This window comes from Hemiscyllium ocellatum, chromosome 20 (genome assembly GCF_020745735.1).
Source record: "Hemiscyllium ocellatum isolate sHemOce1 chromosome 20, sHemOce1.pat.X.cur, whole genome shotgun sequence".
NCBI classification, from domain to species: Eukaryota; Metazoa; Chordata; class Chondrichthyes; order Orectolobiformes; family Hemiscylliidae; genus Hemiscyllium; species Hemiscyllium ocellatum.
This window is the reverse complement of record NC_083420.1, coordinates 26,727,073-26,747,023: the sequence shown is the minus strand read 5'-3', so window position 1 is coordinate 26,747,023 and position 19,951 is coordinate 26,727,073. Positions and strand designations below refer to the sequence as shown.

The 19,951-nt window shown below is 41.0% G+C and overlaps 1 protein-coding gene across 2 annotated transcripts in view; it reads right to left on the bottom strand.

Annotated features, from left to right (window-relative positions):
• Positions 1–4,368: 4,368 nt before the first annotated feature.
• Positions 4,369–19,951, bottom strand: part of mcrip2 (MAPK regulated corepressor interacting protein 2) — a 29,077-nt gene continuing 13,494 nt past the window's right edge. The window contains exons 4-5 of one of the 2 annotated variants that reach the window (XM_060840682.1): positions 5,551–5,667; positions 4,369–4,495 (exon numbers count right to left, since the gene is read on the bottom strand). In XM_060840682.1, coding sequence (XP_060696665.1) covers positions 4,425–4,495; positions 5,551–5,667 — 188 coding nt within the window. In that variant the 3' untranslated portion in view covers positions 4,369–4,424. The remainder of the gene's footprint in view (positions 4,496–5,550; positions 5,668–19,951) is intronic. The other variant, XM_060840683.1, reaches the window with a different exon arrangement.

The window sequence follows — 19,951 nt, the reverse complement described above, 5'->3', positions numbered from 1 at the left end:
TTTCCATAGAGTATTAAAAGTTGTGTAAAATAATTTGAAGTTTGGGAATTAGAAAGTACATACTTACAAAATCAAAAAAACTGCAGTAATCTAACAGCATCTTAAATGCCGTCCTGTTTTGTTGCTCACACTGCTCCATGTACCCTCACCAAGAACACCTACCTCCAATTACTTGCAACTCCGATTTACTGGGAAGTATTTCTATTGGTCTTGAGAACTAACCTTGAAGCTCTCCAGAATCTGGATGTTTAAAAAGAAAACTGATACCCATCAGTTGCCTGAAAGTTGCACGCACGGTGGCTCAGTGGTTAGTACTGCTGCCTCATAGCAGGGTCCCAGGTTCCATTCCAGCCTCAGGTGACTGTCTGCATGGAGTTTGCACATTCTCCCTGTGGCTGTGTGGATTTCCCTCGGGGTGCTCCAGTTTCCTCCCACAGTCCAAAGATGTGCAGGAAACATGAATTGGCCGTGCTAAATTGCCCATAGTGTAAAGTGCATTAGTCAGAGTGCGTTACTCTTTGGAGGGTTGGTGTGGACTGGTTGGGCCAAAGGGCCTGTTTCCAAACTGTAGGGAAGCTAAGTTTGCATTGCGTCCCTTCCCCCAACCTTGTACACTTGCTCAAGTGCAATTGTCATGTTCCATTTATCTAGGTTTGCCCAAGAGTGCTCCATACTATTACAGGAGCATAGCATAGGTTAAATAAAATAAAGCTTCCTCCCCACTTTTCACCTTGAACACACTCAGGGCAGATACAACACCAGAGTAACATAACATTCCATAAACACTCCTAGGGCAGGGTCAAGTAGTATCAATACAGATCAATGTCCATTTAATCACAAAACTATGGGATATTTTCCAAAGCTTAAAAACTGCTTGCAGCAATAGATTGCGTAAACTATTTTGATAACTTTTTTTTAAAAATGTAATCATCGATAATGCAAGTTCACTTTTAAAAGCCACACCTGAACTATGTTTTGGATACACTGCCCTCTAGCTATCAATCAGAATAGGACAGACTTTCACCATAGAACAGTACAGCACAGAACAGGCCCTTCAGCCCACGATGTTGTGCCGACCATTGATCCTCATGTATGCACCCTCAAATTTCTGTGACCATATGCATGTCCAGCAGTCTCTCAAATGCCCCCAATGACCTTGCTTCCACAACTGCTGCTGGCAATACATTCCATGCTCTCACAACTGTGTAAAGAACCCACCTCTGACATCCCCTCTATACTTTCCTCCGACCAAAACTATGACCCCTTATGTTAGTCACTTCTGCCCTGGGAAATAGTCTCTGGCTATCGACTCTATCTATGCCTCTCGTTATCTCGTACACCTCAATTAGGTCCCCTCTCCTCCTCCTCTTCTCCAATGAAAAAAGTCCAAGCTCTGTCAACCTCTCTTCATAAGATAAGTCCTCCAGTCCAGGCAGCATCCTGGTAAACCTCCTCTGAACCCTCTCCAAAGCATCCACATGTTTCTATAATAGGGTGACCAGAACTGGATGCAGTATTCCAAGTGCGGTCTAACCAAAGTTTTATAGAGCTGCAACAAGATCTCACGACTCTTAAACTCAATCCCCCTGTTAATGAGCGCCAAAACACCATATGCTTTCTTAACAACCCTGTCCACTTGGGTGGCCATTTTAAGGGATCTATGTACCTGCCCACCAAGATCCCTCTGTTCCTCCACACTGCCAAGAATCCTATCTTTAATCCTGTACTCAGCTTTCAAATTCAACCTTCCAAAATACATCACCTCGCATTTATCCAGGTTGAACTCCATCTGCCACCTCTCAGCCCATCTCTGCATCCTGTCAATGTCCCGCTGCCGCCTACAACAGCCCTCTATACAGAGAGCGACACCTCCAACCTTTGTGTCGTCTGCAAACATGCTGACCCATCCTTCAATTCCCTCATCCAAGTCATTAATAAAAATTACAAACAGTAGAGGCCCAAGGACAGAGCCCTGTGGAACACCACTCACCACTGACTTCCAAGCAGAATATTTTCCTTCCACCACCACTCGCTGTCTTCTATTGGCCAGCCAATTCTGTATCCAGACAGCTAAGTTCCCCGGTATCCCATTTCTCCTGACCTTCTGAATGAGCCTACCATGGAGAACCTTATCAAATGCCTTGCTAAAGTCCATATAAACCACATCCACAGCTTGATCCTCATCAACTTTTCTAGTCAGAAAAGTTCGATTCCAACCTTGGGTGACTGAATGCAGTTTGCACATTTTCCATGTCTGCTCCAATTTCCTCCCAGAATTCACAGATATGCAGGCTATGCTCAATTGTCCTGTTGTGTGCAGGTTAGATGGATTATCCATCGTAAATGTGGGGTACACCGATAGGGCAGTAGGCTGGGTTTTGGTGGGGTACTCTTCAGAGGTTTGGTGCAGACGCAACGTGCCAAATGCCCTCTTTCCACACTAGGAATTCTATGATCCAATGAAATGGGGATGCAGCACAACTTCTCATGACTGTTCTGTAATCAGAAAGCTGTGCAGGTAGTACGATTCATGGTTTGAAGTGTGGGTTCAGCCTCTTACCCAGAACACATTCATTGTCTCTTCAGCTTTACTGGCATTAAGACAGAGGTGAACAAGCCAACATGAGTACGTCAGAGGGTTTTTACTGAGTTGCATATTGTCACAGTAGGTGTGTTCTAAATGAAACTTTGCACTCAGTCACTAACAGTAGGACTTTCAGAGTACTGTAAGTACCTTCCAAATACAGCTTCATGTGCAGGGGCATCTGAACCTCATTCTCGGGATCAGGAGTCCAGAGAAATGAGTAACTTAAATCTGTATGTTAAAACAGAAGACGAGCAGGACCTAAAAGACTGAGATCTGATTTAGCTTGTACGGCACTTAGTAACGTATCCTGTCTGTAGTCACAAATCAAAACTCTCCAGATTAGAAACAAACTTGTCTGCCTCATTAACTGAGTTGTCAGGAGATTTAATATTCATAAATAGTTCCTGTCAAGTCCAACAATGCTTCTAAAAGCATTTGCAAAATGATGAGTGTCTTTTTAAATACCATCCGAATGGCTAGTCTATATCACCTCTCTCAATGTTGCAAATGCCAAACACCACTGAGATAATAATGCTCTTCCTGCATCATACCGAATAAGGAGGAGATCCCCACCTTTGCTTAGGGCCTTGTTTGAACGCCGTCTGTCAAGTACAAGTACCTATTTGGATGTGTCAGGTCTCCTGTTCACTAACATTACTTAAAAGCATGCAAAGTTATCACTTATTGCTCACATCCAAAACTTGTTTGACTAGGTCCCTACAAATTGACCAACAGCCACATCAATCCTGTCGGATCTGGCATTAGACCTTAAAGAGAAATGATGCGTCTGACCCTCTCTCCACAAAGATTACCACTACCCCCAGCTCTGCGGGGCCAAAGGGACAGAAGTTTGTTCTCCTGGAGAAAGGGCGAAGAGTGACCAACTGCAGATACTTCAATTCAACCCTCAGTGTCTTAACAGGACAAGCAGAGGACGTGAAGCTCATTGACGCAGGAGTTGTTGTTAACCATGGCGGCAAATCTGACCCCTCTGTTGCAAACTGACTTGGCAATCTAACAATTCTCACTGCGTGAAGGTTTGTGGGTGGGTTGGTGGTGGTGGGGAGGATGGGGGAGTGTAAACCAGAAAATAAAACAATTTATTTAAAATAACGGCGATACGATATTGCATTAACAGAACTGGAATTTCCTGCTTACAAGCAGAGAAGTCTGCAGATCCAGATGGCACATAAATAGGTCGCAAAGGATCCACAACCTGAGCTACAAATCTTCTCTAAAATCGCAGGTTGCAAAGTGACGAATTTCTGGCACAGAGGTCACGTTGAATTTTGGAGGTGTACTCATCTCCATGATGGAGAGGAGCCACATTTGAGATGTTGTTCTTTGAACGGCCTTGAGGGGATGGGAGGATACATTTTCATTTTTATTGGGGGTGGGAGGGGTTCTCCACAATCCAGTGGGCCCCAGGCACATTTTATATTTGGTACTTTCCTCTCCATTCCAGTCAAATCACATGTTGGGTGCAGCTGTAACCTGAGCTTAGATATTCCAAGACATCATCAGTTTTGTGCTGGCACAGACAAAGCACAATATGACTCATTAACAAAGGATGAGAAATATTCTCTGAAACATTATGCAAGACATTTCTGGTGTTCTTGCTCATAGACTTGCTGCTTTATTGCTTAATGGTGAGTGAATTTCACCCAGTTGAAGCTGAGAGGCCAGAAGTCAACAGTCACTTGCTGAGAGTTCCAACTGATCCAGATTTTACAAAAAAGTGTCTTCACTATCCGTGAATCACAGACAGGAAGGAGAGATCTGAAGAAGTCCAAGTGTTAACTGGCTGCTAACAGTCTTTCTTGTAAAAGGAGGCCATTTAGGAAGAGTTCTGGATATTGGCCAAGAACTGTTTTGCCCACCATTCTTCCAGATCGATTGGGACAAAGTCTGGGAAATAAAGGGGGCAACATGCTGAAACAATGCGGAGATCCTAGAAGATCATGTACACAAGTAACCCCTCATTTATATTTTGCACAACATTTCTTTAGTAACATCAACACTACAGCATGAGTTAGGTATACAGCACCCTTATCATCAATAATCCAACATCATAATCACTAATCTTAGGAACTCGGGAGTGTTATTCAGGGAGTTGTCCACAGAGGCCAGCAAAACCACACTTGATTCAATGCACACTTGCCTGTGGCAAACATTCCCAGTGAGGGTCACTGTCGTGATCAGGATTACTTATCCTCATCAACAGTTCCCCTCTCCCTCCCAAAGGCAAGTGAAGCCTCAAAAGGTAATCCCATCTCAGACTAGTTAATACAAATTGCAGATTTCAACCAGGCTATCTTGGTCTGTGGCTCAGCTACAGGCTGGATAAATTTAGCTGAGCTAAGGGGCCCCCTCAAAAGGGTTTTTACGTCTGGAGATTTTATCACATTGCCTCATCTTTTTATTTAACCCACCTCTAATAGTTTAGTAAACAGATGTTTAAAAGAATTAATATAAAAAAAATCCATTGTAACGCTTGTGCCAAGCATGGCTCAAGGATTGGCACTCTCATCTGAATTTGAAGAATGTGTGGTCAAGTCCTGATATTTGAACCCACATTTCAGGTTGACACACACAATGCAGTACTAAAGGAATACTGCATGGTCTTTTAGTGACTAGGGAATGAATCTTCAATGCATCTGCAAGTTTCCCCTCCTAAATCACCCACCATGCTGCCTGGAACAATATAGTGTTTTCCCACTATCGCAGAGTCAAAATCCTGGATATCCTGCCATAACAGCATTGGGGATGTACTTAGAAAACATGGTTCGTCGCCCCCTTCTCTAACTATTCAGGCTGGGTGAGTGATTAACACTAACCTTGTTGGTGATGGCAACAATGAATACTTTTAAAAGTCCTGGATATTCCAGGTCAGTCCTGGAGGGCTGGCAAATCCCAGACAACATCCATTCCTCTGTAAGGTCTATGTAAATATTCAAAATTACCCTGGCACCTACTCTTCAGGTTTTGGCTTGGTGTTTTCTCCACGTAGTGCACTGGCCCGTGCGCACACTGTCCATTCTCCTGGCTGGCTCCGAGCTCCTCTTCTACCTGCTGCCATGCTGGGAGACAGAAAAGAAATACATTCAGTTACACACATAATATTACTGGAAGCAGAAGTGCGATATCTATATACCCAGGACACGTGACATACATAGCTGTGATCTACAGAATCAAGTAAGGAAAAAAATTCACTTAGTTAATACTCTTCACCACCTCAAATCTCAAAGCATTTTCTGATTAATTAATGAGCTCTGATGTGTAGTCACTGTCAGAGCAACTAAGTTGTTACTGACTGAGCCAAGGCAGACACCAAATTAAAGGAAAGAGAGAGAGAGAGAGAATGACAGAGTGAGATTCACTTGCACATTCTCCTCAAATTATGAAAGCTCTCAAAAATGCATACATGATTAGCATTGGAGAATAAAAAAGGAAAGGGGCCCATTCAGCTCATGTAAAATGTTTTTGAAGCATGTTTTTCACCCACAAGATCAGCAGGTCATTCTGAACATTGGAACTAACAAAATAGGAAGGGAAAAGGATGAGACTCTCAGGAGGATTTAAACTACTAAGGTTTGGAGGGGTCAGGTGGGACCCAGGGAGATAGTGAGGAAAGAGATCAATCTGAGACTGATACAGTTGAGAAGAGAAGCGAATCAAACAGTCAGGGCAGGCAGGGACAAGGTACGACTTATACATTAAACTGCATTTAGTTCAATGCAAGGGGCCTAACAGGGAAGGTAGATGAACTCAGGGCATGGCTAGGAACATGGGACTGGGATATCATAGCAATTATAGAAACATGGCTCAGGATTGGACAGGATTCACAGCTTAATGTTCCAGGATGCAGATGCTACAGGAAGGATAGAAACAGGGGCAAGAGAGGAGGGGGAGTGGCATTTTTGATAAGGGATAACGTTATGGCTGTACTGAGGGAGGATATTCCTGGGAATATATCCAGGGAAGTTATTTGGGTGGAACTGAGAAATGAGAAAGGGATGATCACATTATTAAGATTATATTATACATGCACCCCCTCCCCCCATTAGTCAGCAAGAAATTAAGAAACAAATATTTAAGGAGATCTCAGTTATCTGTAAGAATACTAGAATGGTTATGGTAGGGGATTTTAGCTTTCAAACAGAGACTGCTAATGCCGTAGTGTTAAGGATTTAGATGGAGAGAAATTTGATAAGTGTGCACAAGAAAGTGTTCTGATTCAGTATGTGGATGTAGCTACTAGAGAAGTTGCAAAACCTGACCTATTCTTGGGAAATGAGGTAGGGCAAGTGAATGATGTGTCAGTGGGGGAAGCACTTTGGGGCCAGCGACCATAATTCTATTAGTGTTAAAATAGTGATGGAAAAGGATAAACCAGTCTAAAAGTTAAAGTTCCAAATTAGAGATCTGTCAATTTTGATTATATTAGGCAAGAACCTTCAGACGTTGATTAGGGGAGGATGTTCGCTAGTAAAGGGATGGCTAGAAAATGTGAAGTTTTCAAAAATGAAATAACGAGAGTCCAGAAACAGTACATTCCTGTTAGGGTGAAAGACAAGGCTGGTAGATGTAGGGAATTCTAGATGACTAGAGAAATTGTGGTTTTGATCAAGAAAAAGAAGGAAGCATATGTCAAGTATAGACAGCAGAGATCGAGTGAATCCTTAAAAGAGTATAACCACAGTAGGAGTATACTTAAGAGGGAAATCAGGAGGGCAAAAAGGGGACATGACATAACTTTGGCAAATAGGGTTAATGAGACTCCAAAGGGATTTCATAAAAAAAAAATTAAGGACAAAAGGGTCACTAGGGAGAGAATAGGGCCCCTCAAGGATCAGCGAGGCAGCCTATGTGTGGAGCCGCAGGAGATGAGGGAGATATGAAACGAGTATTTTGCATCAGTGTTTACTGTGGACATGGACATGGAAGATATAGAACTTTGGGAAATAGATGGTGACATCTGAAAATGGCCTTATTACAGAGGTAGTGGTGGTGATGGATGTCTTAAAACGCATAAAGATGGATAAATCCCATGGACCTGAACAGGTGTACACCAGAACTCCGTGGAAAGCTAGAGAAGTGATTGTTGGGACCCTTGCTGAGATATTTGTATCATCGATAGTCACTGTGAGGTGTTGGAAGACTGAAGGCTGGCTAACGTGGTGCCACTGTTTAAGAAAGTTGGTAAGGAAAAGCCAAAGAACTAACAGACCAGTGAGCTTGACATTGTAGGTGGCAAGGTTGTTGGAGGGAATACTGAAGGACAGGATGTACATGCATTTGGAAACACAAGGACTGATTAGGGGTAGTCAACATGGCTTTGGGCATGGGAAATCATGTCTCATTAACTAGAGTTTTTTTGAAAAAGTAACAAAGAGGATTGATGAGTGCAGGGCAGTGGACGTGATCTATATGGACTTCAGTAAGACATTTGACAAGTTTCCTCATGGTAGACTAATTAATAAGGTTAGATCACATGGAGCTATTTATTTGGATACAGAACTGGCTCAAAGGTAGAAGCAGCGGGTGATGTTGGAGGGTTGCCTTTCAGACTGGAGGCCTGTGACTAGCGGAGTGCCACAAGGATCGGTGCTGGGTCCGCTGCTTTTCGTCATTTATATAAGTTATTTCAATGTGAACATATAGTACGTTTACAAATGACACTAAAATTGGAGTTGTAGTGGACAACGAAGGAGGTTACCTCAGAGTGCAACGGGATCTTGATCAGATAAACAAATGGGCTGAGGAATGGCAGATGGAGTTTAATTTAGATAAATGGGAGTTACTGCATTTTGGAAAGGCAAATCAGGGCAGGACTTATACACTTAATAGTAAGGTGCTGGGGAGTGTTGCTGAACAAAGAGACTTTGGAGTCCAAGTAGATAGGATAGAAATGCGGCATTTGGTATGCTTTCCTTTATTGGTCAGGGCATCAAGTATAGGAGTTGGGAAGTCATGTTGCAGTTGTACAGGACAACGGTTAAGCCACTTTTGAAATATTGTGTACGGTTCTGGTCTTCCTCCTATAAGATGTTGTGAAACTTGAAAGGGTTCAGAAAAGATTTACGAGGATGCTGCCTGGCTAGATGGTTTATAGGGAAAGGCTGAATAGGCTGGGACGGTTTTCCCTGGACCATCGATTGCTAAGGGGTGACCTTATGGAGGTTTATAGAATCATGAGGAGCATGGATAGGGTAAATAGACAAGGTCTTTTCCCTGAGGTGATGGAGTCCAGGACTAGAAGGCATAGGTTTAGGGTGAGAGGGGAAAAACTTAAAAGGGACAGAAGGGGCAACTTTATCACACACAGGATGGTGTGTGTATAGTATGAGCTGTCAGAGGAAGTGGAGCAGACTGGTACAATAGCAATATTTAAAAGGCACCTGGATGGGTATATGAATAGGAAGGGTTTAGAGGGACTTAAGCCAAGTGCGAGAAATGGGACTACATTAGTTTAGGATATCTGATTGACATGGACGAGTTGTCCAAAGGGCCTGTTTCTGTGCTGTACATGCAGTACAAAAAAAATGTTACCCTGCCTGAAGTGCTGTTGGTTGGTTTACAGACAGAGAGAGAGAGAGAGAGAGATAGTTTCAGAGAGACAGGCTGACAGAGAATAACTGCAGGTCACAGTTGAGCATTCTCTTCAAATCAGAGCAGCTCCCAAAAATGTGAATAACCACTTAATTACAATTGGAGAATAACACAGCAAAAGCTCATTCAGCCCATCGTGCCAGGTCTAATTAGTCCCACTCTCCTGATGGACTTTATTTCTCACTTCCACATTTGAGTCTCTAAATTTTAATGATTAATGGAACTTTCCAATATTGTGAAAGATCTTTCAAAGACAGTCAGCTTCTGGAACCTCTGAGGGTCAGATTTCCAAAAAGATTGTTCAGTATATCTTACGAAGGATATATTGGCCTTGGAGGAAGTGCAGTTGAGGTGTGAGAGAATGATAATGTGGACCCCAATAATTACGACAAGAGAATATACAATATGGGGCTCGTACTGTTTGGAATTTAGATAGTTAGAGGTGTTTTGGTCTTAATTACAAGATATTAAATGGATCTGTTAGGTCTGCTGGTTGGGGAATCTAGAACCAAAGCACTCAGTTTAGGATTGCGTTCGGGGGGTGACTGGATTGCCTTCCTTGTCCTTCTCCTCTACTGGTCACAACAAAAGTCTGAATTTAAAAATGGTGTTGATATTGCCTCTAATATAGCTCATATAAGAAACAAGTCAGTCAGGTTCCTTAAGAAATATAGAACTAGTTTACTGCACAAAAAGCATACTCGAGCATGTTTTTTAAAAAAATCAGAAGTCACACAACACCAGGTTATAGTCCAAGTTTATTGGAAATCACAAGCTTTCGCAGCACTGCTCGTTCTCAGACACCTTCACCTGATGCTTGTGATTTCAAATAAACCTGTAGGACTATTACCTGGTGATGTGTGACTTCTGACTTTGTCCATCCCAGTCCGACACTCGCACCTCCACATCATAGTTTATTAAGAAAGGCTTATAAACTAAGCAAAGAAATACAACTGCCCTTATTAAAAAAAATGACACACAAGCTCTAAGTATAGAATCATAGAATTTCAAAGGAGACTGTCCAGCCATCATGTTTGTATCAGATAGAAAAAAAAAGCTCAGAGTTTTATCTTAAAAATACTTTAGACAAATAACAGTTAAATTCAGGAAACAAAATTCACAGATTGTTCAAATATTAATCTGTAGCCTTCGCTCACAAGCTACTAACACTAGAATTTCTTCACAGATCGGGTATTGCTAACTGAATCCTTTTTATCTGGAGATAGTGGTGGTTAGACTCATGAACCTCTTTTGAGAACTCCTGGATTGCAGCAATGAAAACATCTCATGTAGGAACCCTCCACTTGTCGTGGTAAAGTCTTCCAGTGTTTCCAATTCACAAACTTTAATGAGTGGGGTTTCAGAAAGACAATGCATACAAAGGCTTCTATACCTGGGGCAAGTTCTCTCTCTCTCTCCGGGACACCAAACTGGGTTAAGTGACCTCTCAAAGTAATCGAGAATCAGCGACTTCCTCAAGCAGTGTGCGTTCTTTGCTACTGCAACATTTTCTTTTGCTGCAGCCAGTCTCCTTTGCCTTGCATAGTGTTCTTTCCAAAAGCTCCAGAGACATAGATATAGATGCAATATTTATTCTAACTTAATATTTCAGATAAAACATCTTAATAGCGATTATCTAAAAATTATAACCAGATAGTTCCACACACAAAGGGTAACAGAAGTTCAGAATTTACTTCTGGAAACTGAAATTGATGCTTGATCAATAGGAAATTCTAATTCTGAGATTGATTGATGTTTGCAATTCACTGATTTTAAGCAATATGAGATAAAGACAGACATACAATGTTAGGATACATCGCAGCCATGATCTCAAACAACTAAATAGCTTCTGTTGTGGTTCTGTTCGCCGAGCTGGGAATTTGTGTTGCAGACGTTTCGTCCCCTGTCTAGGTGACATCCTCAGTACTTGGGAGCCTCCTGTGAAGCACTTCTGTGATCTTTCCTCCGGCATTTATAGTGATTTGTACCTGCTGCTTCTGGTTGTCAGTTCCAGCCGTCTGCTGCAATGGTCGGTATATTGGGTCCAGGTCGATGTGCTTATTCCATGCCTCTAGGAATTCCCTGGCTGTTCACTGTTTGGCTTGTCCTATAACAGTAGTGTTGTCCCAGTCGAACTCATGTTGCTTGTCATCTGAGTGTGTAGCTACTAAGGATAGCTGGTCATGTCATTTCGTGGCTAGTTGGTGTTCATGGATGTGGACCGTTAGCTGTTTTCCTGTTTGTCCTATGTAGTGTTTTGTGCAGTCCTTGCAAGGGAATTTGTACACTACATTGGTTTTGCTCATGCTGGGTATCGGGTCCTTCGTCGTCCTGGTGAGTGGTTGTCTGAGAGTAGCTGTTGGTTTATGTGCTGTTATGAGTCCTAGTGGTTGCAGTAGTCTGGCTGTCAGTTCAGAAATGTTTTTGATGTATGGTAGCGTGGCTAGTCCTTTGGGTTGTGGCATGTCCTCATTCTGTTGTCTTTCCCTTAGGCATCTATTGATGAAATTGCGGGGGTATCTGTTTTTGGCGAATGCATTGTATAGGTGTTCTTCTTCCTCTTTTTGCATTTCTAGTGTACTGCAGTGTGTTGTGGCCCTTTTGAACAGTGTCTTAATGCAACTTCTTTTGTGTGTGTTGGGGTGGTTTTTTTCGTTGTTTAGGACTTGGTCTGTGTGTGTGGCTTTCCTGTATACCTTTGTGGTGAATTCTCCGTTCAGTGTTCTCTGTACCATCACGTCTAGGACTGAGAGTTGGTTGTCCTTTTCTTCCTCTGTAGTGAATTGGATTCCTGTGAGTGGGGCGTTGATGATCCAGTGTGTGTTCTCTATTTCTGTGTTTTTAATGATTACAAAGGTATCATCTACATATCTGACCCAGAGTTTGGGTTGAATTTGCGGTAAGACTGTTTATTCTAACCTTTGCATTACAGCTTCTGCTATGAGTCCAGAGATGGGTGAGCCCATGGGTGCCGTTGATTTGTTCATATATTTGGTTGTTGAATGTGAAGTGTGTTGTGAGGCACAGGTCCAGTACTTTGAGTATGCAGTCTTTGTTGATAGGTTCACTATAAATGCCAGAGGAAACATCACAGAAGCACTTCACAGGAGGCTCCCAAGCACTGAGGATGTCACCTAGACAGGGGACGAAACGTCTGCAACACAAATTCCCAGCTCGGCGAACAGAACCACAACAACGAGCACCCGAGCTACAAATCTTCTCCCAAATTTTAAATAGGCTTCTCCTGTTCCTATATCACGGTCACTTCTGAATTTGCTGTTCCAACTGCAATAACCAAGACTCTCTGAAATATCTGGCTCTCCCCATTAGAGATATTCAGGACAAATAGCCCATAAAGACTCTGTAACAAAGAGCTTTCTAAGTCAGTAAATTTTCATATCTATTTTCCGGCATAAAACAATGAGCACTTTGAACAGAAAATGACTTCCCTCCACCAGTAAAGTTTAGAATTATCAGTGGTTTACCCAGTGATCTAATAAACTTCCAAATAAAATTTATTGCCCAAGGTTTAATAATTACCTGTTGTCTGCTTAATTAATAATAGTTGCTCTAGTTTAATTACTTGACTTTAATTTATATTTTTAAATCAGATGTTTCCTCAAATTCAGCTTCACTGATCACTCTACCAATGGATGTCATGTCCCATGCAAACATCTAGTTAGTGAGTCCTAGGACTCAAACAAGGAAACTTTGTCGCTACACCCTGGAATGTACTCAATCCCACATCTCATCCACATCAGGTGGAAAATTATCCATTCTATCAGACTTTGGCTTGGGCTGTAACCAACAAAAAAATTATATAACATTGTTAGATCAACACAACATGATGACAGTGTGTCTCAATGTTCAAGTCAATTTCTTGAGCACAGACTCAAGTGCTCAGCATTGTAAGCAACAAAACTCTGTCAAGGTGACTATCTCTGCCCAATATCATCACTGGCTTCAGAATGACCAAGGTAAGCTGAGGCATTTCAATCCTTTAAGGGTAAAACAAAAATCGGAGATTTGGTGGTGATTAAAACAAATGTTCAGAGTTATGTAACAGCATTTCTGAAAAGGAAAAAAAAATGAATGAAACAAAATCCAAAAGATCTTGTGGTGTAGTGGTGGTGTATATACCTATGAACCAAGAAACCTGGGTTCAAGTCCCATCTGCTCCACAGGAGTGTCGTAACATCTTTGACCAGGTTGATGAAAAATATTTATAAAACAAAGTCCATTAACAAGAACATTACATTCTAAATTAAATGAATAGCCATTCTTTCAACAGTGCTTCATAAGAGGTGGCTTTCACTCACCAGTCATATGATAGATTCCTCTCCAATTGCATTGACATTATTTCAGGATAGATGCTTGGTCAAAGAGTTACGGCAACAACCAAAAACAGCCCCTCAGTTTTGGTATTTCTTTCTCATATTTCTCTACCTCTCCTTTAAGAAGAGGTACCTATTTAACTAATAGGTTGGTTTTCCTAATATTTCTTGATGTGGCTCTTGGAAATCATACACAGTTCAGAAGGAGCCCATTTGACTCATCAAGCCTATCTGGTTCTCCTTAAACTAATTCAGTCAGTCAGTCGCATTGCCCTACCCTAACCACCACAAACCTTCCAGTTTATTTCATTCAAATTCTCATCCAATTTCCTTTTGAAGTCACGATCACTTCTGCTTCCACCAGCCTCATCAGCAGCAAGTTTCAGATCACTACCACATGTTGCATAAAAACATTCATCCTCAAACTTAAACCTTTGTCCCCTAGTGCTTGTACTATCGACTAATTTGTTTTCCTCATCTACATTATCCTGACCTGGAAAGACCTTGTGCAATTCTCATCAAATCCTCCATCAAACTTCTTTGCTCCAAGGAGAACAATCCCAACTTCTCCAGCCTAACCTTGTAGCAAAAATCCTCCATCCCTAGAACCATTCTTGTACACATCTTCCGTGCCCTCTCAAGGACACACACATCCTTTCCTAATGTATAGTGATCGGAATTTATTGCAATGCTCTAGTTGTGGCATAAACAGCACAATGTCCCTGCTTTTACATTCCACACCTGCATTCAAGAAGCCTAAGTTCCCATATACATTGCTCACTAATCTTAATACATCCAAACCAATTTCAAAATCCAATGCACATGAACCACCACAGTCCCTATGAACCTGTACACTAATTAAAACTATGCAGAGGTTCCCCAGAATAGAAGATTTTATATTGCCACTCCTTATTCCTTCTGCCAAAATGCATCACCTCACATGACTCTATTAAATTCCATCTGTCTGCCCAGTCTGCTAAACTATGTCCTGCTGTGGGTGATTCATAATTGCCCTCTGTGTTCCACGCCTCCAAGTTTGGTATCATGGCAAACTTTGAATATTTTCTCTGTAATCCAAAAAAAGCCAGTGGTCCTAACACTGACCATTGAGTACTGTCATACCATTTCCAATCTGAAGAATAACTACTTGCTGTTTTTATACTTAACCCAATTTGTTTGGTACAAGAGGACACAGACTGTCCTGGTTCTATTTCAGTCCACAATCAAAACTACAGAAAAATAAAATGATACGGTGTTTATACTTCTCAACTCCCAAGAAAATGGATTCTGTATATGTCTCCCCAAGGATATCATTTCTATCATTACAGAATCTTCTCTCATCATTATTGTTACCCCAACTCTTTTTTTTCTTTCAAGTGGCTAATCTTACATAATTTTATAACAGTCCTATGAAGTGGCAAGATGTTTTACTATATTAAAAGGCACTATAGAAATAGAAGTCATTATTATTGACACCTACAGGTCTGTATTTGGTCTTGGTGTGAATATCAGACTTTCATGATATGCTATTCTCCATAACCTAAACCATGTGTGTGCATTGTAGCCAGAAGAGAATGTTTCCTCTTTAGCATCAATGTCCAACCTTCAGATGTACTTGGCAGCACTGACTGCAGAAACAGTGTCAAACATTTTCTTTGATGAGGCAGGAACAAGAGTCAAGTGCTGCTGTAGCTCAGGGACTGCCCTTTCACTGAACGAACTTTGAGTACTCATACTTTCTTTTCATTTAAATTTATGGAACTGAGTATCATGCAAAACCTTGTAAATTATTTATACAACAATAACCTAGTTAAGAGTAGTCAGTGCAGGAATCAGATGGGGGAAGATCCTGCCTTACCATACTCTTTGCTCCTTTGAGGAGGTTAAACATTGGTAAATCCCATCTCAATTTCCAAAGTGCCTCTCAAGGTTTACTTGAAAGACAATTCATTAAACCCAAAGTTGAGAAGGATTCAGACTGAACAATGAGAAGGTATAACAAATTGGTTGAATAGTAAGAAACAGCAAGTACTCACTTCAAAGAGGTTTCACTTCAGTGGGGAGAAGAACTCAATATGGTACTTTAGGGCTCATGTTGGGACCAATCTTGTTTCTAGTTTGCACAAATGATTCAGACAGTCAATTGTGCTACTGCTTCCAAACTACTTTTGAGCAGGTGATATTTAATGCAGAAAAGTGTGAAGTTTAATATACAGGAAGTAAAACATACAAGATGTAAATCATAATTGTCAGAGTCAAAAAGTGTGGCTGGAAAAGCACAGCAAGTCAAGCAGCATCAGAGGAGCTGGAGAGTCGACGTTTTGGGCATAAGCTCTTCATCAGGAATGTGAGGGGGGCCCGAAGGCAGCTGAGAGATAAATAGAAGGGGGGGGGGGTGCCAGGAAGCCGATAGGTGAATGCAGGTAGTGGGTGATGGTGATAGGTTGAAGCAGAGGGTAGAGCAGATAGGTGGGAAGGAAGATGGCCAGGTAGTACACTTCAAAAGGGCAGTGCTAAGTTAGAGGGTTGGATCTGGAATAAGATGGGGGAAGGTGAGATGAGGAAACTAGTGAAATCAACGTTGATGCCGTGTGGTTGAAGGATCCCAAGGCAGAAGATGAGGTGTTCTTTTTCCAGGATTCAGGTGGCTTGGATATGGTGGTGGAGGAGGCCCAGGACTTGCATGACTTGGCGGAATGGGAGTGGGAGCCAATGGTAATTGGCCAACTTGTTTTCATCTTGTAAAATGAGGAGAGTTGGAATGTCAGAGAAGATCAAAAAGATTAAACAGCTGGCATAACTTTCACAATGAATCAACTCAAGTTGATAAGCCACAGTCAAAGTGGTTAATAATTAAAGTTTCCAACAACCACAAATAAAACAGTCCTCAATGTCAGAAAGGACAAACACATTCACATATCACTGGAACATTCAAACAAGATCCACCCTCCAATACACAATCAACTTAAACACATTTAACCTGACTGCGGGTTTCTGCAGTTTAAATAATGATTACTAGTGTGTGACAGGAAAGGACAGAATGGACACATCTAAGAATACCTTGGCATATAAGGCCAGAGATGTAAAAATAGTTTCAAAAGTTTCAGACCCTATATCCAGATCCAGACTAAATGCATAACTTAGGAAATGGAGTAACCCATTCAGCTTATCAGACTCGTCTGTCTTTTAATACATTATGGCTGATTGAACACTTCAATGCATTTTACCCATTTTCTCATAACCTTTTACACCTTGAGGATCATAAATCTATCAAATTCTGCTCTATTCTAAGACTGAAATTCCAAAGTCCCCTGGAGTAGAGTTTTCCAAAGATTCACAATCCTGTCGATAAAAAAAATCTCATCTTGGTCCTAAATGGCATTCTCTTATTTTTAAATCATGTTCCCTGGCACTGGACTTCCCAGCCAGGATAAACATCTTACGCGCATTCACCCTGTCTATCCCTTTTATATATTTTATAGGTTTCAATGAGATCATCTCTCACACTTCAAATCCTAGTGAAGATTGGCCCGGTTTGCACAATCTCACTTCATAGAAAATCCTTTTGTTGTCTGGTGAACCTCTGGTGCACTCCCTCTCTGGCAATGATAATCTTCATGAGGTAAGGTGATCCAAACCCCACAGAATACTTCAGTTGCAGTCTAACTAAGCTCCCATTTAACTGAATTAAGATTTCAATACTTGTGTATTCAAATTCTCTTGTAATTGACAAGGACACTAGGTCCCTTTCTACATCTACACTTTCCAATCTCTTACCATTTAAAAAATACCTTGCATGCCTGTTCCTCTTATTTTGTGGATAACCTCACATCTTTTGCATGTTCTATTACATCTGTCATGTTCTTGCCTACTCACTAAACTTATTCAAATTCACTTTACATCTTTCTTACAAAATACATTCCTGTCCAGATTTCTATCATCCTCAAATATTACACTTGGTCCACATTGATATATATTATGAATAGCTGGGGCCTAAGTACATAATGGTCACAGCCTGTCAAGAGGAGAATGACTGGTTTATCCCCACTCTCTTTTCAGCCTATTAGCCAATCCTTAATCCATGCCAGTACATACTGTCTATCCCAAGTGGTTTAATTTTGCAAACCAATCTCCTATGGGGGACCATATTAAAAGCCTTCTGAAAATCCAAGTATACTACCCCTGTCAACTTTATCAGTTTTGTCAGTAACATCCTCAAAAATACTTCAACGAGTTAATCAAGCATGATTTCTCATTCACAAATTCATTCTGACTGTGCCCAATCAGATCATTATCTAACTAACATTGTTTCTATACTGTACTGCTACTCAGCATACGGGCACAGCTGTTCCAATGTTCCATACACTAACTGCATAACCACTTTGATCATGGCACTGACATCACACATGAGCCTTGGAGGCCTTTAAGGCAGGCAAGAAAATTAGAGGGAGCGTTGTATCCAAATATCCATTTCTCATACCTATTATAATAGCTTTACATCATTAGTAGAGAAAATGCTAGAATTTAACAGTACTGTAGCTCTGTGTTTTCTCTCGCCCCATTCTTAAACAACAATGTAAGATTTGCTAGCTTCCAATTTGCAGCAATCATTCCAGAGTCTGTAGAATTTTAGAAGATATCTAATACATAGTTATCTCTATGGCCACCTCCTTCAGCACTCGGGGACATAGGGTATCAGGTCCCAGTGACTAATAAACTTTCAGCTCTATCAATTTCTCCAATGCAACCGTGTTACTAATCCTTCAAACTCCTCGTCACTTGGATCTCTAATTAGAATCAGAGAGTCATAGAGATGTATAGCACGGGAACAGAGCCTTTGGTCCAACTTGTCCATGCTGTCCAGATATCCTAAATTAATCTAGTCCCATTTGCCAGCACTTGGCCCATATCCCTCTAAACCCTTCCTATTCACGTACCCATGCAAATGCCTTTTAACTATTGTCATTGTACCAGCCTCCACCACTTCCTCTGGCAGCTCATTCTGTAAAAGCACACCTTATGAGTGAAAGAGTTGCCCCTTAAGTCCATTTTAAATCCTTCCCCTCTCACTCTAAACCTACGCCTTCTTGATCTGGACTCCCCTAACCCTTTTGGAGACAATAAATTGTTAGCATGGATTGAGATAAATATATATATGACTGAAAGGTATTCAAGAGATATTATTGCAAAATGACCAGGGTTGAGACTTGAATGTTGAAAGATATTTAACTGACTGGAATGACTGAGCAAAGAAAACATGAAGGGACTGTTCTGTACATTAAGAATGGCATTCGTTCAGTACTGAGAGTTCACTTCAATTTGTACAATAAAGATGTAGCATCAGTTTGGGTAGAGATAAGAAATATTAAAGGAAAGTGGTCACTTGAGTGGAAGCAATTTATACCAAAAGGTAGTTACACAATAGGCAGAAAATAAACAAATGGGGCATGGCTGACTTTAATCTATATTGAAAGAAAACAATCAGCAAAGGTAGCCTGGAAGATTAGTTCATAGAGGGGTGTCTGAACAATTTCTTAGAACATCACGTTCCACTGTCAACCAAGGAGAAGGTTATCCTAGACTTGGGCCTATGTAATGAGACAGAATTTAACATTCACTTCATGATAAAGGAGCTTTAGGATGACAGTGATCACATGAGAGAATTTGAAGAGACAAGTAAGAGTTCTTGATCAGTGTTTTAAATCTAAATTAAAAAATGATGAGGGTATGAAGGTAGAGCTGGCTACAGTGAATGGGAAAATAGTTAGAAGGTAGATCAGTAGAACTGCAGTAGCAGACCTTTAAGCAAATCATTGATAAGTCTCAAAGAGTTATTCTAGTCAGAAAGAAAAGGTCCTTTGAGTCTCATGCATCACCCAATGGCTAAATAAGAAGATTAAATCCGAACAAAAACAGTACAAATCTCCAAACATTAGTGGGAAGTCAGATGATTGCGCAGACTTGAGGAACCAGCAAGGAATTACCAAAAAAAGCAGAAAACCAAGTCTGAGAGAAAGGTCGCTAGTTATATAAAAACATAAGAGTTTCTACAAGTATGTAAACTGGAAAAGGAAAAATTAAAACTTGTGTTGACCATTTAGAGATAGTCCAAGAGAACTCATAATGGAAAGAAAAGAAATGGAAAGGATTGCAACAGATAATTCTGTCTGTCTTCGCAATTGGAAACTTATCAAACATCCGCAAAGATAAAGGTGCTTTGAAGATCAGTTGGATTGCATCCTATGGTTTGAAGGAGGAATGGCACAGATATTAAATGCATTGGTTATTCTGTTACTCCATATACTTCAGATCAGACAGACAGTGTACTTTTAAGACAATTATATAACATCACGACGTATGACATTCCAATATAAAAGGTACTCACTTCGCCTTCAGTTACACACTCAGTACAATGGAG